This window comes from Suncus etruscus, chromosome 8 (assembly GCF_024139225.1).
Source record: "Suncus etruscus isolate mSunEtr1 chromosome 8, mSunEtr1.pri.cur, whole genome shotgun sequence".
Classification (NCBI taxonomy): Eukaryota; Metazoa; Chordata; class Mammalia; order Eulipotyphla; family Soricidae; genus Suncus; species Suncus etruscus.
Window position 1 is genome coordinate 51,990,907 of NC_064855.1, and position 20,632 is coordinate 52,011,538.

Consider the following 20,632-nt stretch of genomic DNA (forward strand, 5'->3'; position numbering starts at 1 on the left):
CCTCTTTCTTCCATTTCTCTTCTCAGGTCTAGTATATTCTTGTTGGGTTTTAGTCTGGTTGACCTATCCAGTGTTGACAAAGCCATGTTGAGGTCCCCCACAATTATTGTGTTGTTATTGATATTATTTTTCAGATTTGTCAATAATTGTATTATATATTTTGCTTGCTCCTCATTTGGTGCATATATGTTTAAGAGAGTGATTTTTTCCCGCTGTACATATCCCTTGATTAATACAAAATGTCCATCTTTGTCCCTTACAACTTTCCTGAGTATAAAGTTTGCATCATCTGATATTAGTATGGCCACTCGGCATTTTTATTGATGTTGTTTGCTTGGATATTTTCCGCCAGCCTTTTATTTTCAGTCGATGTTTGTTCTGACTATTCAGGTGCGTTTCTTGTAGACAGCAGAAGGTTGGATTGAGTTTTTTGATCCATTTAGCCACTCTGTGTCTCTTAACTGGTGCATTTAGTCCATTGACATTGAGAGAAAGAATTGTCCTGGAATTTAATGCCATCTTTATATTGAAGTTTGGTGTGTCTTTTGGTCAGTCTTGTCTTAAATTAGGTCTTTCAGTTTTTCTCTTAAGACTGGTTTTGAGTCTGTAAAGTTTCTGAGCTGTTGTTTGTCTGTGAAGCCATGTGTTCTTCCTTCAAATTAAAAAGTGAGTTTTGCTAGGTACATTATTCTAGGCGAAGTATTTATTTCATTGAGTTTTGTCAATATGTCCCACCACTGCTTTTTGACCTTGAGTGTTTCTGTTGACAGGTCTGCTGTAAATCTCAAGGATGTTCCCTTGAATGTAATTTTCCTTTTTGATCTTGCTGCTTTCAGAATTCTGTCTCTATCTGTGGGATTCGTCGTTGTGACTAGGATGTGCCTTGGGGTATTTTTTCTGGGGTTTCTTTTGGTTGGTACTCTTTGAGCATGCAGGATTTGATCGCATATATTCTTTAGCTCTGGATGTTTCTCTTTAATGATGTTCTTGGCTGTTGATTCTTCCTGGAAACTTTCTTCCTGAGTCTCTGGGACTCCAATGATTCTTAAGTTGTTTCTGTTGAGCTTATCATAGACTTCTATTTTCATCTGTTTCCATTCTTTGACTAATTTTTCCATTGTATGTTCATTTGCTTTAAGTTTTTTTTCCAATTTCTCCCACTGTATGGAGTTGTTATTTATCTCATCCTTCACAGCAGCAATTCTATTCTCAGCTTCTGTTAGCTTGTTGTAGAGCGTATCCATTTTGTCATTCAATTTGTTTACTGAGTTTTTCAGGCCTGTTATTTGACCTGTTATTTCAGTTTGGAGTTTTCATATTTTCTTGGTTCTTATTAGTGTTCTGTTCAACTCGATCCATGGTTTCTTTGAGTTCATTGAGCATCTTCCATATTTCTTCTCTAAACTCCTTATCTGAGAGATTGATTAGTTGGTTGGCCATTTTCTGGTCGTCAGAATTGTCATCTTCATTCTCTATTTCTGGTGCTGGCCTGCATTGTTTCCCCATTGTCACACTTGTATTGTGGATTTTTTTACGTGTTATGGTGGTTTTCATTGCCTAAATGATGTACCCGGCCATGCTTCCCTGGCTCCGCCCTTTCTGGGTTGTTCGACTTGCCTCCTAGGAAGGGGAGCCCTTTGTGGATGAAGCCTCACACAGGATCAAATCTTAGGCCCCATCACGCAGCAGAGAAGACAGTCCGAGGAGAGATCCTGGGCTTCAGTGATCCAGCTCAGTTCTTAGTGTGGTTTTTTCTTCTTGTGGCAGTGGCTTCTTTCCTTAGAAAAAGCACATGGCTGCGTAGCACAGCAGAGCAGCTGTGCTCTTCTGGAGACTCTGGGAGAGTGAATTTTCTGGGCCCTTTCAGCCCACTCCCAAGTGGTTTAGGAGACAGGACGGGAGACAAACACACACAGGCAGCACTCACAGTTTCTCACAGTCGGGCCCCACTCTGGAAGCACTTTTTAAGTGCTGTAATTAAAACCAAGAAACAATGCTGCTGAATGAAATATGTCTATCTTAATAATGCTTAAGTACAGGGTATATTTAACAGAGAAAGATGATGTATTCTTTATTAAAAGCCTTATTTAAAGGTTTATTGAGACTAAAAAGATTTTGAACCCTTGGGTTCTTTCAAAAGCAGTGCTAGGAAATAAGCAACAAATTAGGCTAAATCCAATTTAAAAATGGTGTCCCCTTTATTTTTTAGAATGTGATCCTAAATTTTTCCAAGATAAAACAAGAGTAATTAGATTTACTCTTAAGGATAATAGTGAGGATTGACTTAGCTGATATAAGACAGTGCTAAGCCTAAAAAGAAACCCCTCCCATGTCCCTTAGCCCCTTTCCTTCAGCCTTTATTTGCCTTAGATCATATCAAAATACATTTCTTTTATATAATTACCATGCCAAGCACTATCTATGTTATCCCTGAATGGTGTTTGTTTCAATTGAAGAATAAGAGAACTAGAATAAAAATGTTTATATAATGATGGAACAAAACTCATTAAACTAGAAGAATATATGTAAGCTGAAGAGAAAACATTCAGGGGAATAGGATGCAATTTCCCTGGAAAGAGACTATAATTAACTAAAAACACTAAAAGGAAAACTGACAATTCTTAAAGGTTATGATGAAATTCAGTAGGTCAGGTATTTCTCAGTGCTGGCCAGGTTAGTTTAGCTTTCTAGCTCTGAAAGGGGATTGAAAGCTGAAAAATGACCTTAGCAGAGATAAAATTAGAAGGAAACTTGTCATCAACCATTTATGTTGCAGTTTTGAGAAACCAACCAAAATTATTGTTTAATATTTATTAGTTTGGGCTTCTTATCTTCTAAACCAAAGTTTTTCTAGTACAATGTAGTCTGTGATAAACACATATAAATCAAATATGGTGATTCACACATAGGAAACAAAGTCAATGTGTGTTAAATTAAGAATGAAAATTTCTAAAACTAATAATGTTCTGTGATTATTCTCGTCTATCAGGCATGAGTCAAGTGCAAAAGAAAAATTTTGAAGTTAATGGGAAATAAAAACACATGGAAAAAAGGAAATTCCTTCAGTAAAAGAATCTCAAGAGATTAATACTCACTTATAAACAAATAGGTTGTCAATTTATATTAGTTCTCAATCTTAGTGACTGGAGGTTTTTAATAATAAATGCATGTAATACTATACATGATCATAGAATAGTTAATCAGATGTATTTATAAGTTACTTAAAACCACTAGATGTGTGGTTATACAATATGCTCTGCTTTGAGGTGCCACCAAATTTATAAACTTAATGATTGAAACTTAAAGTAATTATTTGATTTCAGATATATTTTCACCATACTCAACCTCTTATCTCTGCAATTATTGGCATGTCTTTGATCAGAACTGAAAAAACCTTTGGATTAGAACTTGGATTATGCATGGTTAATAAGAGGTCAGATGTTACACTTGTTAGTGGATCTTCAGTTTCATCTGTTTAGGTTCAGAGTCATAGAGACTGTCTGGTTCCTCTAAATTTATCTATTCCTATCGCCTTCAGAGAAAGAATAAATTCCATACATTTATACCCTAGAATTATGAAAAAGTAAATTCCAAAGATAACTTTTTAGCTAACCCAGCTTACACTTATGTAGCTTCCCCCGTATTCTGACAATACCTTGTCTGTTTAGATGGGCTCAGCAAACATTTATTAAACACTTGAAGCCAAGAACTATGCTTATACTTGTGGTGAGAATACAGAGATGAATATGGCCAAGTGGGCTGTACAGTAAAATATCAGTCTAGGGGTCGGGGGGGAGTAGTAGTGAGCTTTTGTACAGTGCACAAAGCTGATAAGCTTTATAAGTGAGTCAGGTGAGATAGTTCAAGCTTTCTCAATATTATTTAGCTTATTTGTTTCATACAGTTGCCCTCAAGGCATTGTCATTCCTAGTCAGGGGTCTCAAACTCGCGGGCCGCAAATGGCCTTCCATACAACATTTTGTGGCCCTGCCCTAGAGGAATTCTTCTTTTGTTTTGTTTTGTTTTGTTTTAGTTGTTTAGGTCACACCCCCAATGTTCAAGGTTTTCTACTGACTTTGCACTCAAGGATCACCCCGACTTTGCTTCCTGTGGCCCCCAGGTAAATTGAGTTTGAGACCCCTGACATAGATAAAGGAACTGAGATATAGTTACTTAATACAATCACTCAAGTTTAAGTGACTTGTCTAAGAGAGGTAAATGGTTCAAACAAGATTAAAACTTAGATCTATAAAAGTATTCAACTATTATTACTACTTCTCAAAAATTTTATAGACTCATTTAAATTATTTAGTTTTATAGTGAGATATACTGTATTGACCACCATGCCTCAACAATGAATTTTAAATCTCTGAAGCATGCCAATTAGTAGAAGCATTTCATGATTTATTTTTTAACTAGTTTTTGGTAATATCTTTTAGATCACTTAAAATATTCAATCACAACATGGAGTTTCTGTCTTCTCATGTGGATGACTGATATCCACCCCACTACCCTTCTTACCTACATACTGATATATCATTGTTCAACTGTCTCTTTCATCATACTTTTCTGTCATTTGACACTGAAAAAAAATATTGGTGATGCATTACAAGCTTATAAAACTGATAACCTGTTTCCTCACAAATTCAGGTTGCTCAACAACCAGACCTATGACTAGAGGCAAAGGATAGAAGAGGGAGTGTAAAGAAATAACGTAATACTGTATAGATCTAAGAGCTTGACAAAAAATTGTATACTTGAAACATTCATGAATATTTTACATATATATATTTTAATAATATCTTTATTTAAGTACCTTGATTACAGAGATGATTGTAGTTAGGTTGCAGTCATATAAAAAACAACTCCCTTCACCGGTGCAACATTCTCATCACCAATGTCCCCAATCCCCCTCCTCCCCTCCACCTGTATTATAGACTGACATTCTACTTCTCTCACTTATTGACATATATTTATTACCATTATTAAACTTAAAGGTGAATTGTCACTTATGCTATTTTAAGAGGCTTGAAGAGAAAATACATATCCATTCATCTTTGTTAAATTTACTGATTAGTAAGAAATGTTGTCAGAGCAAGTTATTTAATCCTTTTAAATTTGAAAGCATATTCGTTCATATCAGAAATAATGCCACTTCAACATAAATACTAAAGTAAAAGCATAAAGTTAAATACAATAGGACATTGTGATAAAATTATTCCTAGATTTCAACAGAGATATGTTATCATAAGGTAATGGTTATAGACTAAAGGACTAGCATTTATCTAGTCCTATTTTTACTTACTTTACCTTATTGTTTCTTCCCTACCAATTAGACATGAAGCAATTTCTAACTGGGAGAGTTCTAAGTATTGGGGAGCCTATTTAGAAAAAAGAGGCAAGTTAACAGTAAATTGAAATCATGTGACAAACCCTTCTTTGATGTTTGAGGAAATATATGCTGCTCTTAGAGCATACTGTTTAACTTGGCAAATCTAGAAAAGTCTTCTAGTGGAAAACAAAATCTTGAGATTTAAAACATGATTTTAAACAGTATTTCTAGATGAGTGAGAAAAGTAGAATGCCTGTCTCGAATTCAGGCAGGGGCTAGGAAGGAGCGGGGATGGGGGGACATTGGTGGTGGGAATGTTGCACTGGTGAAGGGGGGTGTTCTTTTTATGACTGAAACCCAACTACAATCATGCTTATAATCATGGTGCTTAAATAAAGATTTTATTTAAAAAAAAAAAGATAAGAACTGTTTAACCAATTAAAAATAATGAATCAAAGGGATAAACTTTTACCAGAGAAAGGAAAGGACAAAAACTGAAAGCAGTGTGGTAAGATTATAGAAGTGAAATAATGGATGGTGAGAGATCAGAATTAAGAAATAAGTAAATTCCAAATCAGTCAGGCTCCTATAAAACAAATTTAAGTAATCTAGACATTCTCTTTATGGCTTTGGGAGCCACAACTGTTGTGCTCAGAAACTTCACTTAACTCGGTAGTCAGTTATCACTCCTAGTGGTATAAGGTGGACTATATAGTTTCAGAGAATAATCCAGGCCTCCAACAGAAAATTGTGTTCTCCAGCCCACTGCTGCTACCTCTCTGCTCCTTCATCATTTGCATTTTAAACAAATATCTTAGAGCCAAAGATAGTACTAGAATTAAGGCATTTGCCTTGCATGTATCTGACCTCTATTTGAATCTTTACCACCACTTACTGTTCCTAGAGTCCCTCCTGGATTGATCCCCAAGTGCAGAGCCAGGGCTAAGCCTGAACTCAGCTGAGGTGGTTCAAATAAGAAATAATCCTGTCTCGAATTCAGGCAGGGGTTGGGGTGAGGGGGGCATGGTGGTGGGAATGTTGCATTGGTGAAGGGGGGTATTCTGTTTATGACTGAAACCCAACTACAAACATGCTTGTAATCATGGTATATAAATAAAGGTTTATAAATAAAATAAATAAATAATCCTAAACCTGAAGGCAATAGTTCAAAAAGGGTATTATAGATCATACCTGGCATTCTCCACTGGCACTACGTGCACCACAAGGGGGATCCTGAGCACCCCTGTATGGCCCTGTTGGACTCTTAACAGTTAAGTGTATCACTAGGTTCAATTGTCTGGCCCGGCACAGCCTAGACAAGGTAGCACTGGGAATGGTCCTCAGTCTCCCATGTACTACTGAAAAGCTTCTAGACCAAAAAATTAGATAAGCACTTTAGTTGACTTTCACAGAGAACCTCAGATGAGTATTTTCTACCTAGCTCTACATTTAGTGAAGTGTTGAGTAACATTTTATTGCATTGCTACTGCATATGGTCATACTGAGAAAAAAGCCTGAGTTAAGAATTGACAGTGTCACACATTTAGATTAAAAGCTTAGAGAAATCAGGTTCTAGCAGCTAGAAAGCCATTGTTTTATTGTTCTTTTGAAGCCCAAGAAACAACGTGGCAGTATAAAGTACAGCAAATAGAACACTTTCTTAGAATTGACCAATCCAGTTTCCATCCCTGGTACCTCATATAGTTCACTGAGCACCAGGTACAGAGCCAGGAATAAGCCCTGGGCACTATCTGGTATGGCCCCAAAAGAAGCAATATTGACTACTAGAGTGACAATGGACTTCTGTGCTGTTTCTAATTTCTTTGTATAGGTATATTTTCGGAATCTTTCATGCTCCACCTCAAAATGCTTTCAAAGATAATCAAAGGATCAAATACTTAATTCTGTTGTTTCTTTTACTTAGGAACCTTTTACAACCTTCTTCCTCAATGCAAATGATGGAAAATTTGACCATCCAGATCGAACCTTTTCCTCAGTTGCAAGGTCTTGGAGAACTAGTCAGAGAGATACATCTGATGTAAAGGTGGGCTCTTTTATCTATTGTTATTAACTTTATTTGAAAATATGTTTGAAGTTTAATTTATTTAAGTAGAAATCTATCTTTTACTACAGCTTTGTTTCATTACATTTTAAAGTCACATGGCCCATCTCAGAGGAAATAATTTTGAGTATCACAGAAGTTGATTCAGGATTCTTCTATTAATTTAGTTAGAGGGGTTTTGTTATTTCAAAAAAATTCCATCTCATTTAGATCAAATAATCGGGAGATGGAAAGGAAAGCTCATAAATTGCTTTCCTGCTGTTAACTCAATATTTGGCCCCTTCCATAAAACACAGCAGGAATTGGATTTGACCTTAATGTGTCATATTGTTATAGCTCACCCAGCTTTGGGTTTATGTAGCCTGGGGCGATTAATAAAGCATTAATGACAAGACCCATTTAAAATGTAGGCTTTTCCATAGAGCATTAGCTTTTATTTGACTGTGCCTGGGGATACTACACAACAATACACATTAGATAAAACTAGCACACAAGCATACAAACACACACACATACACACACACTTACACACTATTCAGAAATAATCCTGAAGAGTAATTGCATGCTTTATATTTCTCCCTCTTGTTAAAACACAAAGATTTTTTATTTATTTATGTGGGTTTTATGTTATAAAATCTTTAAAATGTATACCTTCTTTTGTGTTTTTCATTTTAGATAATAAGATTATATGATCAAAATATTACATAGATTTGCATATTTTCAGGATCTGATTTCAACAACAGGCAGCAAGTTAAAGTAAATTATTATGCCTATATATTACAAACATTCTTAAAAGGCCTTACTGTTATAACTGTTTGAAAAAATGTAAATGTAAATTTTCAGTTAATTTTTAAAGCAAAATACAAAAAGTATTCATATCATGTGCAGTATAGTACATTTCATTTGTTTCCATTAACATTTGCATAAATATAAATGTATACATATAAAATATTCAAATTTATAACTAAGATCATTTAACATACATCCTTACTATATTAAATTGTTAGCTACCTCATTTTTCTCTTGTCTTTTAATTTCATTGGGGAATTCAACTCTCAACTATCCATTTATCCATGATTTAAACTGATGGTATCAGGAGAAGGTCTTTTTTTTTTTAATAAAATAACACTTTGAGATGTAACAGAAAAATGGGAAGTCTGTAAACTTCTAGAATTAGCACATGACATATTGAAAGTTTTCAATAAACTCCTTTTTTTTTTTTTGTTTTTGTTTTTGGGTCAACCCGGCAGCACTCAGGGGTTACTCCTGGCTCTACACTCAGAAATCACCCCCAGCAGGCTCAGGGGACCATATGGGATGCCTGAATTTGAACCACCATTCTTCTGCATGCAAAACAAATGCCTTACTGCTGTGCTATCTCTCTGGCCCCAATAAACCCCTTCTTATGTAAAATAAGCATTTTATCTCTATAAAACTTATTTTGGTTTTGGTTTTATTTTTGTTTTTTGACCATACCCTGGGGCTCTCAGAGATTACTCATGGCTCTGCACTCAGAAATCACTCCTGGCAGGTTTGGGGGACCATATGGGATCTTGGTATCAAACCCAGGTCCATCTAGGGTCTATAAGATTTCTTTTAAGACAGCAGTCTAAATGGAAAAAATATTCATATCTAAATCTGTAGCCATAACTAAATCATATAAAGTTGTTCCAGGTGAAAATGTTCGCTCATTCTTATTCAACATCACACATCAAAGTCTTTTTCAACTTAGGTGAAAGGTCCACCCACACAGGCTTCAAAACACTAAAGGCAGTCATTTGAATTCTCAAGTGTCAATACATCTTGGGCTTTACTCTCTTCTCTGAGAATGTCATTAACTCTTTTGATCACCAGATACCTCAGTATGTGAGTTCCAATGCCAATTTTATATTTTCCTTTAAAAGTTCTGGGAATTCTTACTATTATTCATCTTGAAAAGCGCGCGGGCGAAAATGCTCCCGCACGACATATATACTTTTTTAACAACACCCAAGATTCGTTATCTTCCCCTTAATTAACCCTCTTTACCCTCAGGTCTTTAATTTGTTAGGCACCAAGACTGACCTCCTTCTCCAACAGATTCTGACCTTGTGTATTTTCTTTAACAGCTATAACTCTTTCTAAATATATAACTCTTTCTAAATATTCTTTTACCGTGACGATTCTATCCACTGTTTATCTTGTCTTCTCTCTATGAGCTGTTCAATAAGGATTTTTGGTGGAAGAGTCTCTCAGTTTAATGCTTATGATTGAACCATGTCATGGGGATTTTTGGACTTGTTCTTATGGCCCCCATATGAGCTGACAATGCCACGTGGCATTATTCCTTGTTTGCATAGGCACATTAAAATGGGAAAATACTATACATACAAATAAGTTCTTATCTATTAGAGATCAGAACACACAAATCTCATAGTACAATGGGGCCTTACACCCTGAACATTGATATAATGACCTGGCACAGGCCTCAGAAGAGTGGGCATCCTCCATTCACCCCTGAACCAGGGAAGGTATCTACGAAACATCCAAGGTTTTTGTATAACAACACCTGGAAGCAATCCTCTACCAGGAAGACACTACCACGGCTCTGACATCGACCTGCTCAAAAGAGACTTCCCTTAACACTAAGAAGACTTGACAACAACAACGACCTGCTTACAGGACAGGGTTCTCTGCATTGCCCTTTAATTGTGAGGTGAAACGAGAGGACACTCTGCACCATCCTGACTGCAATATAGGAGATGCAGATTCCATGATCTTTAATACAGAAACATGATACCAACAACAAAGACTGGGTGAAAAATAAAAGTGTATTGGCACTACAGACAATGACCTGGATTGGACAAACTAGTTTGCCTGGAGCCTAGAGTTGGTCTTATGCTAGGAAACTTCAGGGGTAGGGTCTCCTTGTATTTAGGCCAAAGCTTTTCCATTTCATGTCCCTCATATTTTGGTGGGCCTGTGCAAACAATAATTGCCACTCTAATACCGTTTTTACTGTGCTCCTTTGACTCTAATCCTTAAGAGAAACAAACCACTTAAACTTTTGAGGTTAACTTAAACTAATATGCATATGCATGGAAATGTAAAAAAGTACTTTGCCTTCAATGTTTAAGGAGTTACATAAGTGTTATGTCTTTAGATTACTTTGTGTGCTGCTAAGAAATATTATGTACTACAATCTGGGGGCTTGAGGGACAAAGCAATTGTACATAGGTTCTGTTTTATTTTTCTTAATGTTCTTTGGCTGAAAGTTCAAAGTTAAGATATCAGCAATGGGACTACTGAGAATTCTGTTTATGGGTGATTGTCCTTCCACTGTAACTTTACCTTGTCCTCTTTCTTTGCATCTTTGTTCTCATAATTAAAAATAAAAAATTAAAAAAAATAAAAAAAGAAGTTCTGGGAATTGGGGGTGGAGAGACAGCATGGAGGTAAGGCATTTGCCTTGCATGCAGAAGGATGGTCGTTTGAATCCCGGCATCCCATATGGTCTCCTGAATTTGCCAGGAGTGATTTCTGAGCATAGAGCCAAGTAACCCATGAGCGCTGCTGGATGTGACCCAAAAAAAAAAAAAAAAAGTTCTGGGAATTAGGGCCCAGAGCAGTGGCGCAAGCTGTAAGGCATCCCCCTTGCCTGCACTAGCCTAGGACAACTGAGGTTAGATCCCCCACGTCTCATATGATCCCCAACCCAGAAGCAATTTCTAAGCACATAGCCAGGAGTAACCCCTGAGCATTACTGGGTGTGGCCCCAAAACAAAAACAAAACAAACAAAAAAGTTCTGGGAATTCTTCCAACAGTTAGATTTTAATAGCAATTACATTACTTTGGCTCCTTGGTCATGTAATCAAGAACAAAAACCAGTGAGACTATTAGAATCTTAGAATTATTTTTAACCCTTGAGTAGTTAGTTGCCCTAAGTAGGATCTGGTACCCATTTCTACCCACCCATGATTTCAGGAGTTCAGAAGAATTTATTTCCTTTAGCTTAGCATTGTACAAAAGTTTTCAGCTGTCTCCTACCATCAGTCCTAAATTACTTTCTTTTTGTATTGTTTTGTTTTTCTAGCCACATCCAGAGGCACTCAGGGGTTATTCCTGGTTCTGTGCTCAGAAATCACTCCTGGCAGGCTTGGGGAACCATATGGGATTCCAAGAATTGACCTGGTTACATTGTGGGTTGTCTGCTTGCTTGGTGGGGTGGTTACCCCTACCTCTGCTATCTGCTATCACTCCAGCCCCCTAAGTACATACTTTTCTATAACACATTGTGAATAGATTTTATGCAGACCTTATCTTTGACCAGTTGCATGTTGTATATATAGAAATATTTATGGAGATAATCCTACTTGATAAATATTTTATATGTTCACAGTAATTTATGGAAACAATCTATTAATGGATATTCTTTCTTTATATCCCTCACGCACTTATACACACACATATATGACTCAATGATAGTTAATCTGGATAAATCCCCAGCATACACAGTAAAAAATCTTACCAAAAAATAGTTGCTGTTGATGAGAGGGTAGCTCAGAGTCTCTCTACATCCTTAATTTCTAATTATCTTACCAAATCCTTGTTTTCAAAGGTGCTAATTCATTCAATATAATAGTATGTGTGAGTACCTTTTTCCTTTTACTGTTTCAATAAATGATATATCTTTTGCTAATCTGGTAAGTGAAAATGTAGTTGTCTGTTGTCAACTTTGACCAGTTTTCCATTCCTTTTACTTATGTATCACTCTCTCTTGTATTTCTTGCATGTTTTATCATTTGCATTGTAAAAAATTTCCATAATGGTCTGAAGATATTTATGATTGCAGAAAGTTGATTTGCAAGTATGGTTTCTCAGTCTTACTTTTTAAAAATATTTTAGTTATGTTATTGTGGTTTTGTATATTTGTATATTTATGCTTAGTATATCAGTATTTGGGGTTCTTTAATAAGCATTAGGGAGGCTTTTGAGAATACTCGAGGTAGCTGGAGAATTTTTAAATTTATGGGAATATTTACATTGATAAAAGTATCAGCATTATCATAATTGCCAGATTTTGTATGGAAGATCATGCTACAAAGACTTACGATAGTTTTGCTAATTCCGTGTTTAAGACCTTTTGATTTCTTATATTTAATTAGTGAAAATAAATCACCTGATATGATTTGAAGAAAATATTTTTATTTATGATGAAAAGTATATCTACAGTATCTATTTACTTAAAAAGTACTATGTAAGCAATAAGGTAGGCAGTTTCATTTTGCCTCTTTATTGCTGTTGATCACTTCCTGTTGTCATGAATACTCATTGGACAGAGAAAGGGTTATTGATGAAATGGCCTTTCCAGAGCAAAGTCTTCTTTAAATTAAGTCATACCAGTAGCTTTCATCTTTACTTTCTTCTTATTCTCTTCTATAGCATAGTCTTGGTAATAGTGACATTCAATTTATTGAAATTTTTCCACTAATTTTTCTTAATGCCTTCAAAAGTTGTTATATCACTTTTGAATAGCCATAAAAATGTCTGGAAAGGTAGCTATGACAAAATGTCATTAAGGTGACACAGTGTAAATTAATACTGTTAATGGAGGTGCTCACCACTGACTCAGTGACCCATTATGAGCTCCTGTGGAATTAACGAATACTAGGGCATCAATCTTTTGAGAAAAAAAAAGAAAAGGAAAAAACTAGATGGCAGCTTTAAAACCTTATAGTGAATTATTTCGAAAAGTGAATACATCTGGGTGGATTTGATTTCACTAGGAGGCTATAAAATGGTATGTTCTTTCAGCAAAATATATTAAACTAAAATGTCAGATTTGATGCAATAGGTATACAATTATGATAGTGATAATAGTGGTCTTCTATCATTCTTAGGCACACTTTCAAGTCCAATTTGTCAGCTGCTAGAATTTGTCATAAACCTGTAAATTAGAAATTGTGTATGAGGATATTTTCTTATAATTTACAGAATGCAGATGATAGTGTTAACTGTACCCTGGCATTTTAGAATAGCAGTTAAAATAGAATAAAAATCACATTTACAGACCCAAAATGCCTATTTTAATATTCATATTGACATACTTTTGATTAAAAATTGGTGTCTTTCTGTAATATTTTTATGTAGAAAATTGTAAATAATTTGAACTCCTTTCTTAATGAAAGGCCAATTAGTAGGGCAAAGAATCTATCAAAAGGAAGAGTAAGAAGACAACTAGTATTTTTTTTCTATTTTTCTTTTTTTTTGTAAGAATTTATTCAAAAGACAAAATTAATTAACATAATGAGGTAAACTAACATAACATAATATAGTGACATAACATAACATATAATATAATTGATATAATAATACATGTAAGTCAAAAAAAGTTTCTAATTAAAAACATATTTTTCCATAATGGCTTACATATCTTTCACAGTAGTATTTTAGATACATATTAACATTGGGTCAGGGGAATACTCATCACCAACTATGTCCTCCCCCCATTCCAGTTCCCTTTCTATAACCCTTATACCCCACAATCACCCCGCGGGCTGCTAGAGTAGGTGGACCCCTCTTTGTCTGGCTTACTATTAGTGATCACATAACTGTTTGGTCCTGGAACCCTCGTTTCCCCTTCTATTTAAGAGGCAGAGCTAGAAAAATCGAGGCATGTATTTGTTTTGTTTGAAGGCAAGAAAAGCAATAGAATGGGGTACAAAATAAGAGGGAAAAAAAAGAGAAAAAAAGAAACAACTAGTATTTTAAGAAATCAGATAATGGCTAAAGCCTAGGATTTTAAACTAGTAGCAGTCCTGTATGCCAATACATCACCTAGTGTGGGAATCACAAAAAAATTATTTTAAAATAAATTTATAATATTTTAAGTAAAGGTTTTATTTTATTTACTTGGGGTCTCATAAAATTGGGGGACAAAAGTGGTTACAAGTTTAAAAAATCTGGGTCTAATTGTAGGAATATACTCAACATTTTATAATAACTGGACTTATTATTTTTTAAGTAATTTCCACTGATTTTTAAATATGCTTTTTCATTGGTTTGATTCAGTCCTCCTTCTAGTCATTTGAGTCATTCTAATGGTTCCTCTTTTGTTAGGAGAGCCACAGATATGGACTCACTTCTCTTGGTTCACACATCAAATAAGGAATAACCAGGAGTAGGTTGGAGGCTATTCAGCCATCTCCAGTTTCTTATTGGATGGGATAATATTTAAATTATTCTGCATGACTATATAATCAAACCAGTCACTATAGAAAGGACTTAATCCATGAATTGATGAATAATTATGTTAGTCGTTTACTGCCATGTAACAAAGAACCCCAAATTATAGTGGCTTAAAACAAGTATATACACACTTTCACACAAACTATGGATTTACTCAGAGTTTGTAATCCTAATTGGATTATTTGGGTACAGTTTATCCTTGGCTCACATTGAGGTTTACTTGGGTGGCCTGGCACACCATTGCCCAGAGTTGACAACAGATTTAGGGTGACATCACTCACTTTCCTGGCTCCTTTGCAAAGATGGTGGGAACTGTTGGGTCTATCTAGCTAATTCTCTTTTTACATAGTGTGTCCAGTAAATGGTTACATTTACCAAGGCAATTAAAAAGAGCAGTTGCACTGAATTCCAAGGCTTAAGTCACCTAATGTTTCTTCCACAGCATTCTGTTGATCACAGGGCCATTGTAAACTAAGGAAGAGGGTAAGTGAACTCCACTTCTGGAAAGTGCATGTATGATCTTTATCAGGAATAAATACTTGTAGGCTTGGAAACTAAATGTGTAGTTTAAGTATCTTACATGTACTCATGAACCATGGTAAACCTCAAACCCCACTCTGTGCCAAACTAGGGGTATGAGGAGAGAACAGTGCTCCCACAAGTTCATGGTGATTCTGAAATCCAAGCCTGCACACTTGGTAAACACCCAAGTGTACTGCATAGATGGGAATCTTCCATGGATTAAGGCCCTTTTATCCCTGCTGAGCAAGGTTTCCTAATGTTTTATTCTCTGTGCCTTGTGGTTACAGCATAGGGGACCTTAACTTTGCCTTCTGTAGCATCTCTTTATTTCCACAAATAGCTCTTTCTTTCTTTCTTTTTTTTTTGTTTTTTTTTGTTTTTTGTTTTTTGTTTTTTTGGACCACACCGTTTGATGCTCAGGGGTTACTCCTGGCTAAGCACTCAGAAATCGCTCCTGGCTTGGGGGGACCATATGGGATGCCGGGGGATCGAACCGCAGTCCTTCCTTAGGTAGTGCTTGCAAGGCAGACACCTTACCTCTAGTACCACCTCTCCAGCCCCAAATAGCTCTTTCTTTTTTTTTTTTTTTTTTTTTTTTTTTGGTTTTTGGTTTTTGGGCCACACCCGTTTGACGCTCAGGGGTTACTCCTGGCTATGTGCTCAGAAGTTGCTCCTGGCTTGGGGGACCATATGGGACACCGGGGGATCGAACCGCGGTCCGTCCAAGGCTGGCGCAGGCAAGGCAGGCACCTTACCTTTAGCGCCACCGCCCGGCCGGCCCAAATAGCTCTTTCTTAACAATCAAACATAAATGCCCTATGAGCATAGAAATATGGGTCCAACCTTTGCCCATCTGGGTACAATTTAAAAAGAAAGTTTACTCTTCTATGTATCAAAATATCTTCTATGTATGAATTTAAGGAAGACTCACTCATATTCTTTGGATACAGGCTCCTTGTTGCTTCAAACTATAAGTTGAGGGGCTAGAACGATAGATAGCACAGTAGGTAGGACATTTGCCTTGCACACAGCTGACCTGGATTTGATCCTTAGTATCACATATGGCCCCCTGAGCCTGCCAAGAGTGGTTTCTGAGTGCAGAGCCAGAAGTAACCCCCCAGCACTGCTGGGTTTGGCTCAAAAACCAAAAACAAACAACAACAACAACAACAGTAAAAAAAAATACTGAGCTTATGTGATGTCTAGAATGATAGATCCCTAGAGTCCCTTTGTGTTGATGAGCAGCATCTCTAAACTCCTCCATGAGTTCTGAATACTAGTGGGTTTACAGGCATGACCTATGGTCATGGTCATATTTCACTTGAAGTTCCTTGGAACTGATGGCTGTTCACACACTTTTTTGTATTGAATCTTTTTTTTTTTTTTTTTTGGCATTGAGAAAGATTTTTTCTTACCTATATATTTCTTTGAATACTGCTTCAAATAGTGATAGTTTTCTCCTTAGTTTATAATATACAAATAGTGTGAAAAGAAACTCTGTTCATGTTACCTCTTTGATCACCAGAATTGATTTAGGGATCTAACAAGCTTGGTGGTTTCCCCTTATACCTTCGATTCTTCCTGAGTGCCCATCCCAAAGCTGCATGGTGATCCAAGAAGATTATCTTTCCCAAATAGACAGCCAATTCTAGGAGTAGCTTTGCTCCCCTAGTGGAATGTGTAAACCGTCTCTCAAGAAATTGCTGAGGGATCATAGAGATAGTGTAGCAGATAACATACTTGCTTTCCATGGGGACAACCTGGATTTGATCACTGGAACCAAATATAATTCCCTTATCTTTCCCAGTACTGATCCATGAGAGTAGAATTAGGAGTAAGTCTTGAACACCAATGGGTTTGCCATGATACCCAAAAAATTGTTGACCTTAATAGAGACAAGGGCCAGGAAGACCAGTCCATGGTAGAAAGATTGCCACAAATAGTGGAGGAGTGCAGTTAGGGCAGAGAAGGGCCTCTATGACAGTGATGATGATAGTTGGAAATGATCACTCTGGACAATAATTGGGTGCTAAAAGGATATAAAAAAGTATAGCCATGATACCTCTCAGTTATAATAGTATTGCAAACCACAGTGCTTAAAAGGGGAAAAAAAGAATAGAAGAGAGAGTGTTTATGACCGAGGGGGGGAAGGGGGAGAGAGAGAATTAGAGCAGAAAAATGTCCCTGAGGCGGGCAGGGAGGAAGGCAGCTGGGAAACTGGGGGCATTGATGGCAGGAAATGTGCACTGGTGAAGGGTGTTAAACACTGTTTAACTGACATTCCTGCGCAACTTTGTATCTGTGGGGAAAAGGCAACTCTATTATAAACAACCTTGTTTTCACAGTATTTAAATAAAGTAATTAAAATCACTAAATTAAACAATTAGTCCTTTTATCTTTTTAAATTTTATTTGAGGCATTATGATTTGCAATGTTGTTGATGGTAACAGTCTCCTGGAATCAATTTTTATTTTTCTTCTTTTTTTTTGTTCTTGGGCTACACCCCACAGCATTTAGGGATTACTACTAACTCTGTGCTCAGAAATCATTCCTGCCAAGCTTGGGTGTCCATATGGGATACAAGGGACCGAATCTGGTTTAGCTGCATGCAAGACAAAAGCCCTACCCATTGTGCTATCACTCTAGCCCTGAATTAATTTTTCAAGAGTTCACCATCCTCTATTAGTGATCAGCTCCTCAGCCTAAAAGCAAAGTTTATTTGGAAACAGAACAATGGAAGCATGAACAAACAGAGCATTCATGATAATAGCCATGTGCTTGTCTTTTTCTTTTCCTACCACTGGCCTACTTTACCCTGTCCTTCCAATCCCTGTTCCACTAAGAATGGAAACATTTGGGACACTGCAAAGCACCATTCATTCTGTAATTTTCTGATTTATTTGCAAGGGTGCTCTCTAACCTCTCAACCTTATTTAAATTGTGTCCTGCATATTAATGTGTACAAACATGGTAGGCCCATTCAGTGACATTTTTACTGGAAATCTTATTTTATTTTAGTTATTTTAGTTATCTTAGTTTAGGGTCTCAACAGTGCTAAGTTTCAGTTATTAATGTACATAGTTACAGTAAATCCAACCACCAAAGTACACATGACCCATCCCCATCCAGTCCTCAGTCACTTTCAGTCCAATGTTCCTTCCTTCCCACTCCTATTTCCATATTTGTTAACTGACATTTATGTTTTGGACATGTACTGTCCATAGCACCACCCATGCACTTGAGAGCCTCCATTTATATCCCCTTGTGTAGTATCAAATAATCAGCGCCATTTGTAGTATCAAATAATTAAAGAAGGAGAAGGATGGCGATGGATAGATAGATCTTTCTCTGCCATCCCAGGCCACGTGGCTCCGCAACCCCCATTCAGCCGGTGGGTCCCAGGTTAGGTGAACGGCGAAATCAGACTCATCCAGAGACAGGCATCAGGAAGCATCAGCTTTATTCATACCCTATCCACCACATGTGTGTGGCCTACCCATAACCTTTCAAGCATTCAGCCATTCTTAGCTAGCCCTGCATCTTAACTTCTTTCAGCCATCTCCCTTTGACCTCCATGCTGGTCAAAGACCAAAAGAGGCAAAGACCCAAAAGCCAGAGAGCCCAGCAGGGCAGACACCCCTAATCCCCTGGCTCAATGGCTTATCTACCTTTTCCAAGACCCCCCCCCAGGAATGGGCGGGGTCTCGCAGGTAAGGTCACACATAATATCTGGTTCCCAAGACCCCTCCCAGAAATGGGTGGGTCTCAGGTAGCTACACCTAAATCCAGGGTGGAGTTACACCCTTGTTATTTTCTGGTGAACTATTCCTCCACCCCACCCCCATCTGGAATTCTGGAACTTGTATTCTAGTATTTAATTCTAGTATCTGAGATATATATTATCAATTAATATTATTATTTATTTTTATAACCACAGATGAGTGAGCAAATCTGTTTTTGTCCTTCTCTCTGGTTTCTTTTGCTCAACAAGACACCCTGCAGTTCAATCCAAGTTACAAAAAACTGTATGGTTTTATTTTTCTAGTGGCTACATAGTATCCCTTTGTATAGATGAACCACAACTTCTTTCTCTTTTCATCTGCTGTAGGTTTGCTTCCATATCCTGGCTGTTGTTCTAAGTGCTTCAGTGAACATAAATATGTGAATATCTTTTCAAATAAATGTTTTTGTGGGCCCGGAGAGATAGCACAGCGGCGTTTGCCTTGCAAGCAGCCGATCCAGGACCAAAGATGGTTAGTTCGAATCCCGGTGTCCCATATGGTCCCCCCGCGCCTGCCAGGAGCTATTTCTGTGCAGACAGCCAGGAGTAACCCCTGAGCACCGCCGGGTGTGACCCAAAAAACTAAAAAAAAAATGTTTTTGTATTTGGGGGGTAGACATCTAGAAATAGGATAGCTGAGTCATATAGGAGCTCTCTTCTTACTTTTTTGATTAATCACCATGTGGTTTTCCAATGGACCAGAGGGCATTCCCATTAGCAGGGATTAAAGGTTCTTCTTTCACAATATGCTGGGGCATAGTGGCCCCAGCACATATGGGAACTGCCCTTGGTTACCTGGAGTGATGACCCAAAAGCATAAAAGGCAAAATAAAGAATGCAAAAAGCCTGGGACCCTGGATTTAAAATAGTGGGAACCTGATTTCTGGCTATACCATCTGTTTAGAGTAGTTAGCAGTTATTTACCCCTTTTGGACTCAGTGATCTCGTCTGTTAAATGGAATACATCTAACTTATAAAGCTTTTATGAAGATTAATAAAATTAATGTAGAACCAGAACATTAATACAGTAGGTAGGACATGTGCCTTGCCTGCAGCCAACCCGGGTTCAGTGCTCATCATCCCATATGGTTCTTAAGCACCACCAGAAGTGATTACTAAACACAGAGCCAGGAGTAACCCCTGAGCAGTGCCTGGTAGGGTTAAAAAAAAAAGTTGATGTAAAGTACTTTGAAAAGTATGAGAACATTGTTAGATAAAAAAAAAAATACCTCCTCCTTTGAGATTGAATTGCCACTAGTAATATTTCTCTACCACCTGGACCCTTGCTTTGGAGCATAGAAATAATAGAAGAAACAGTCCAACAGAAAGTTGAATCTCAGGGATTAAACACTCATTATACTCTTTTTGAAACAGGCAGATATTTATGTCTTGGGGGATGGTGTTTTGGCCATACTTCGATGTACTCAGTATTACTTCAGGCTCAGTTGTTATGGATCCCTCCAGAAGTGCTCAAGGGAAAATGCTAGGTACTAGGGATTAAGCTCAGGTTGGTTGCATCAGGGAAAGTTCCTTATCCCCTGTAATTCATATCTCCAGCCAAAAAAGCAAACCTGTTAAACAATATATTGCACATATAAATAATAGAATAATAGTCAGAATTTAAATGCAAGCGCTAATTAGAAATAAGGCACTTGTAAGACCAAAATATCGATGTTGACTCCAGCTCAGTGCCTCAGCCACTTCTTC

At 37.0% G+C, this 20,632-nt stretch overlaps 1 protein-coding gene across 2 annotated transcripts in view; it reads left to right on the top strand.

Annotated features, from left to right (window-relative positions):
* NBEA (neurobeachin) overlaps positions 1–20,632 on the top strand; it is a 697,365-nt gene that overhangs the window by 573,823 nt on the left and 102,910 nt on the right. For both annotated transcript variants that reach the window (XM_049778738.1, XM_049778739.1), the window contains one exon: positions 7,257–7,376. In XM_049778738.1, coding sequence (XP_049634695.1) covers positions 7,257–7,376 — 120 coding nt within the window. The remainder of the gene's footprint in view (positions 1–7,256; positions 7,377–20,632) is intronic.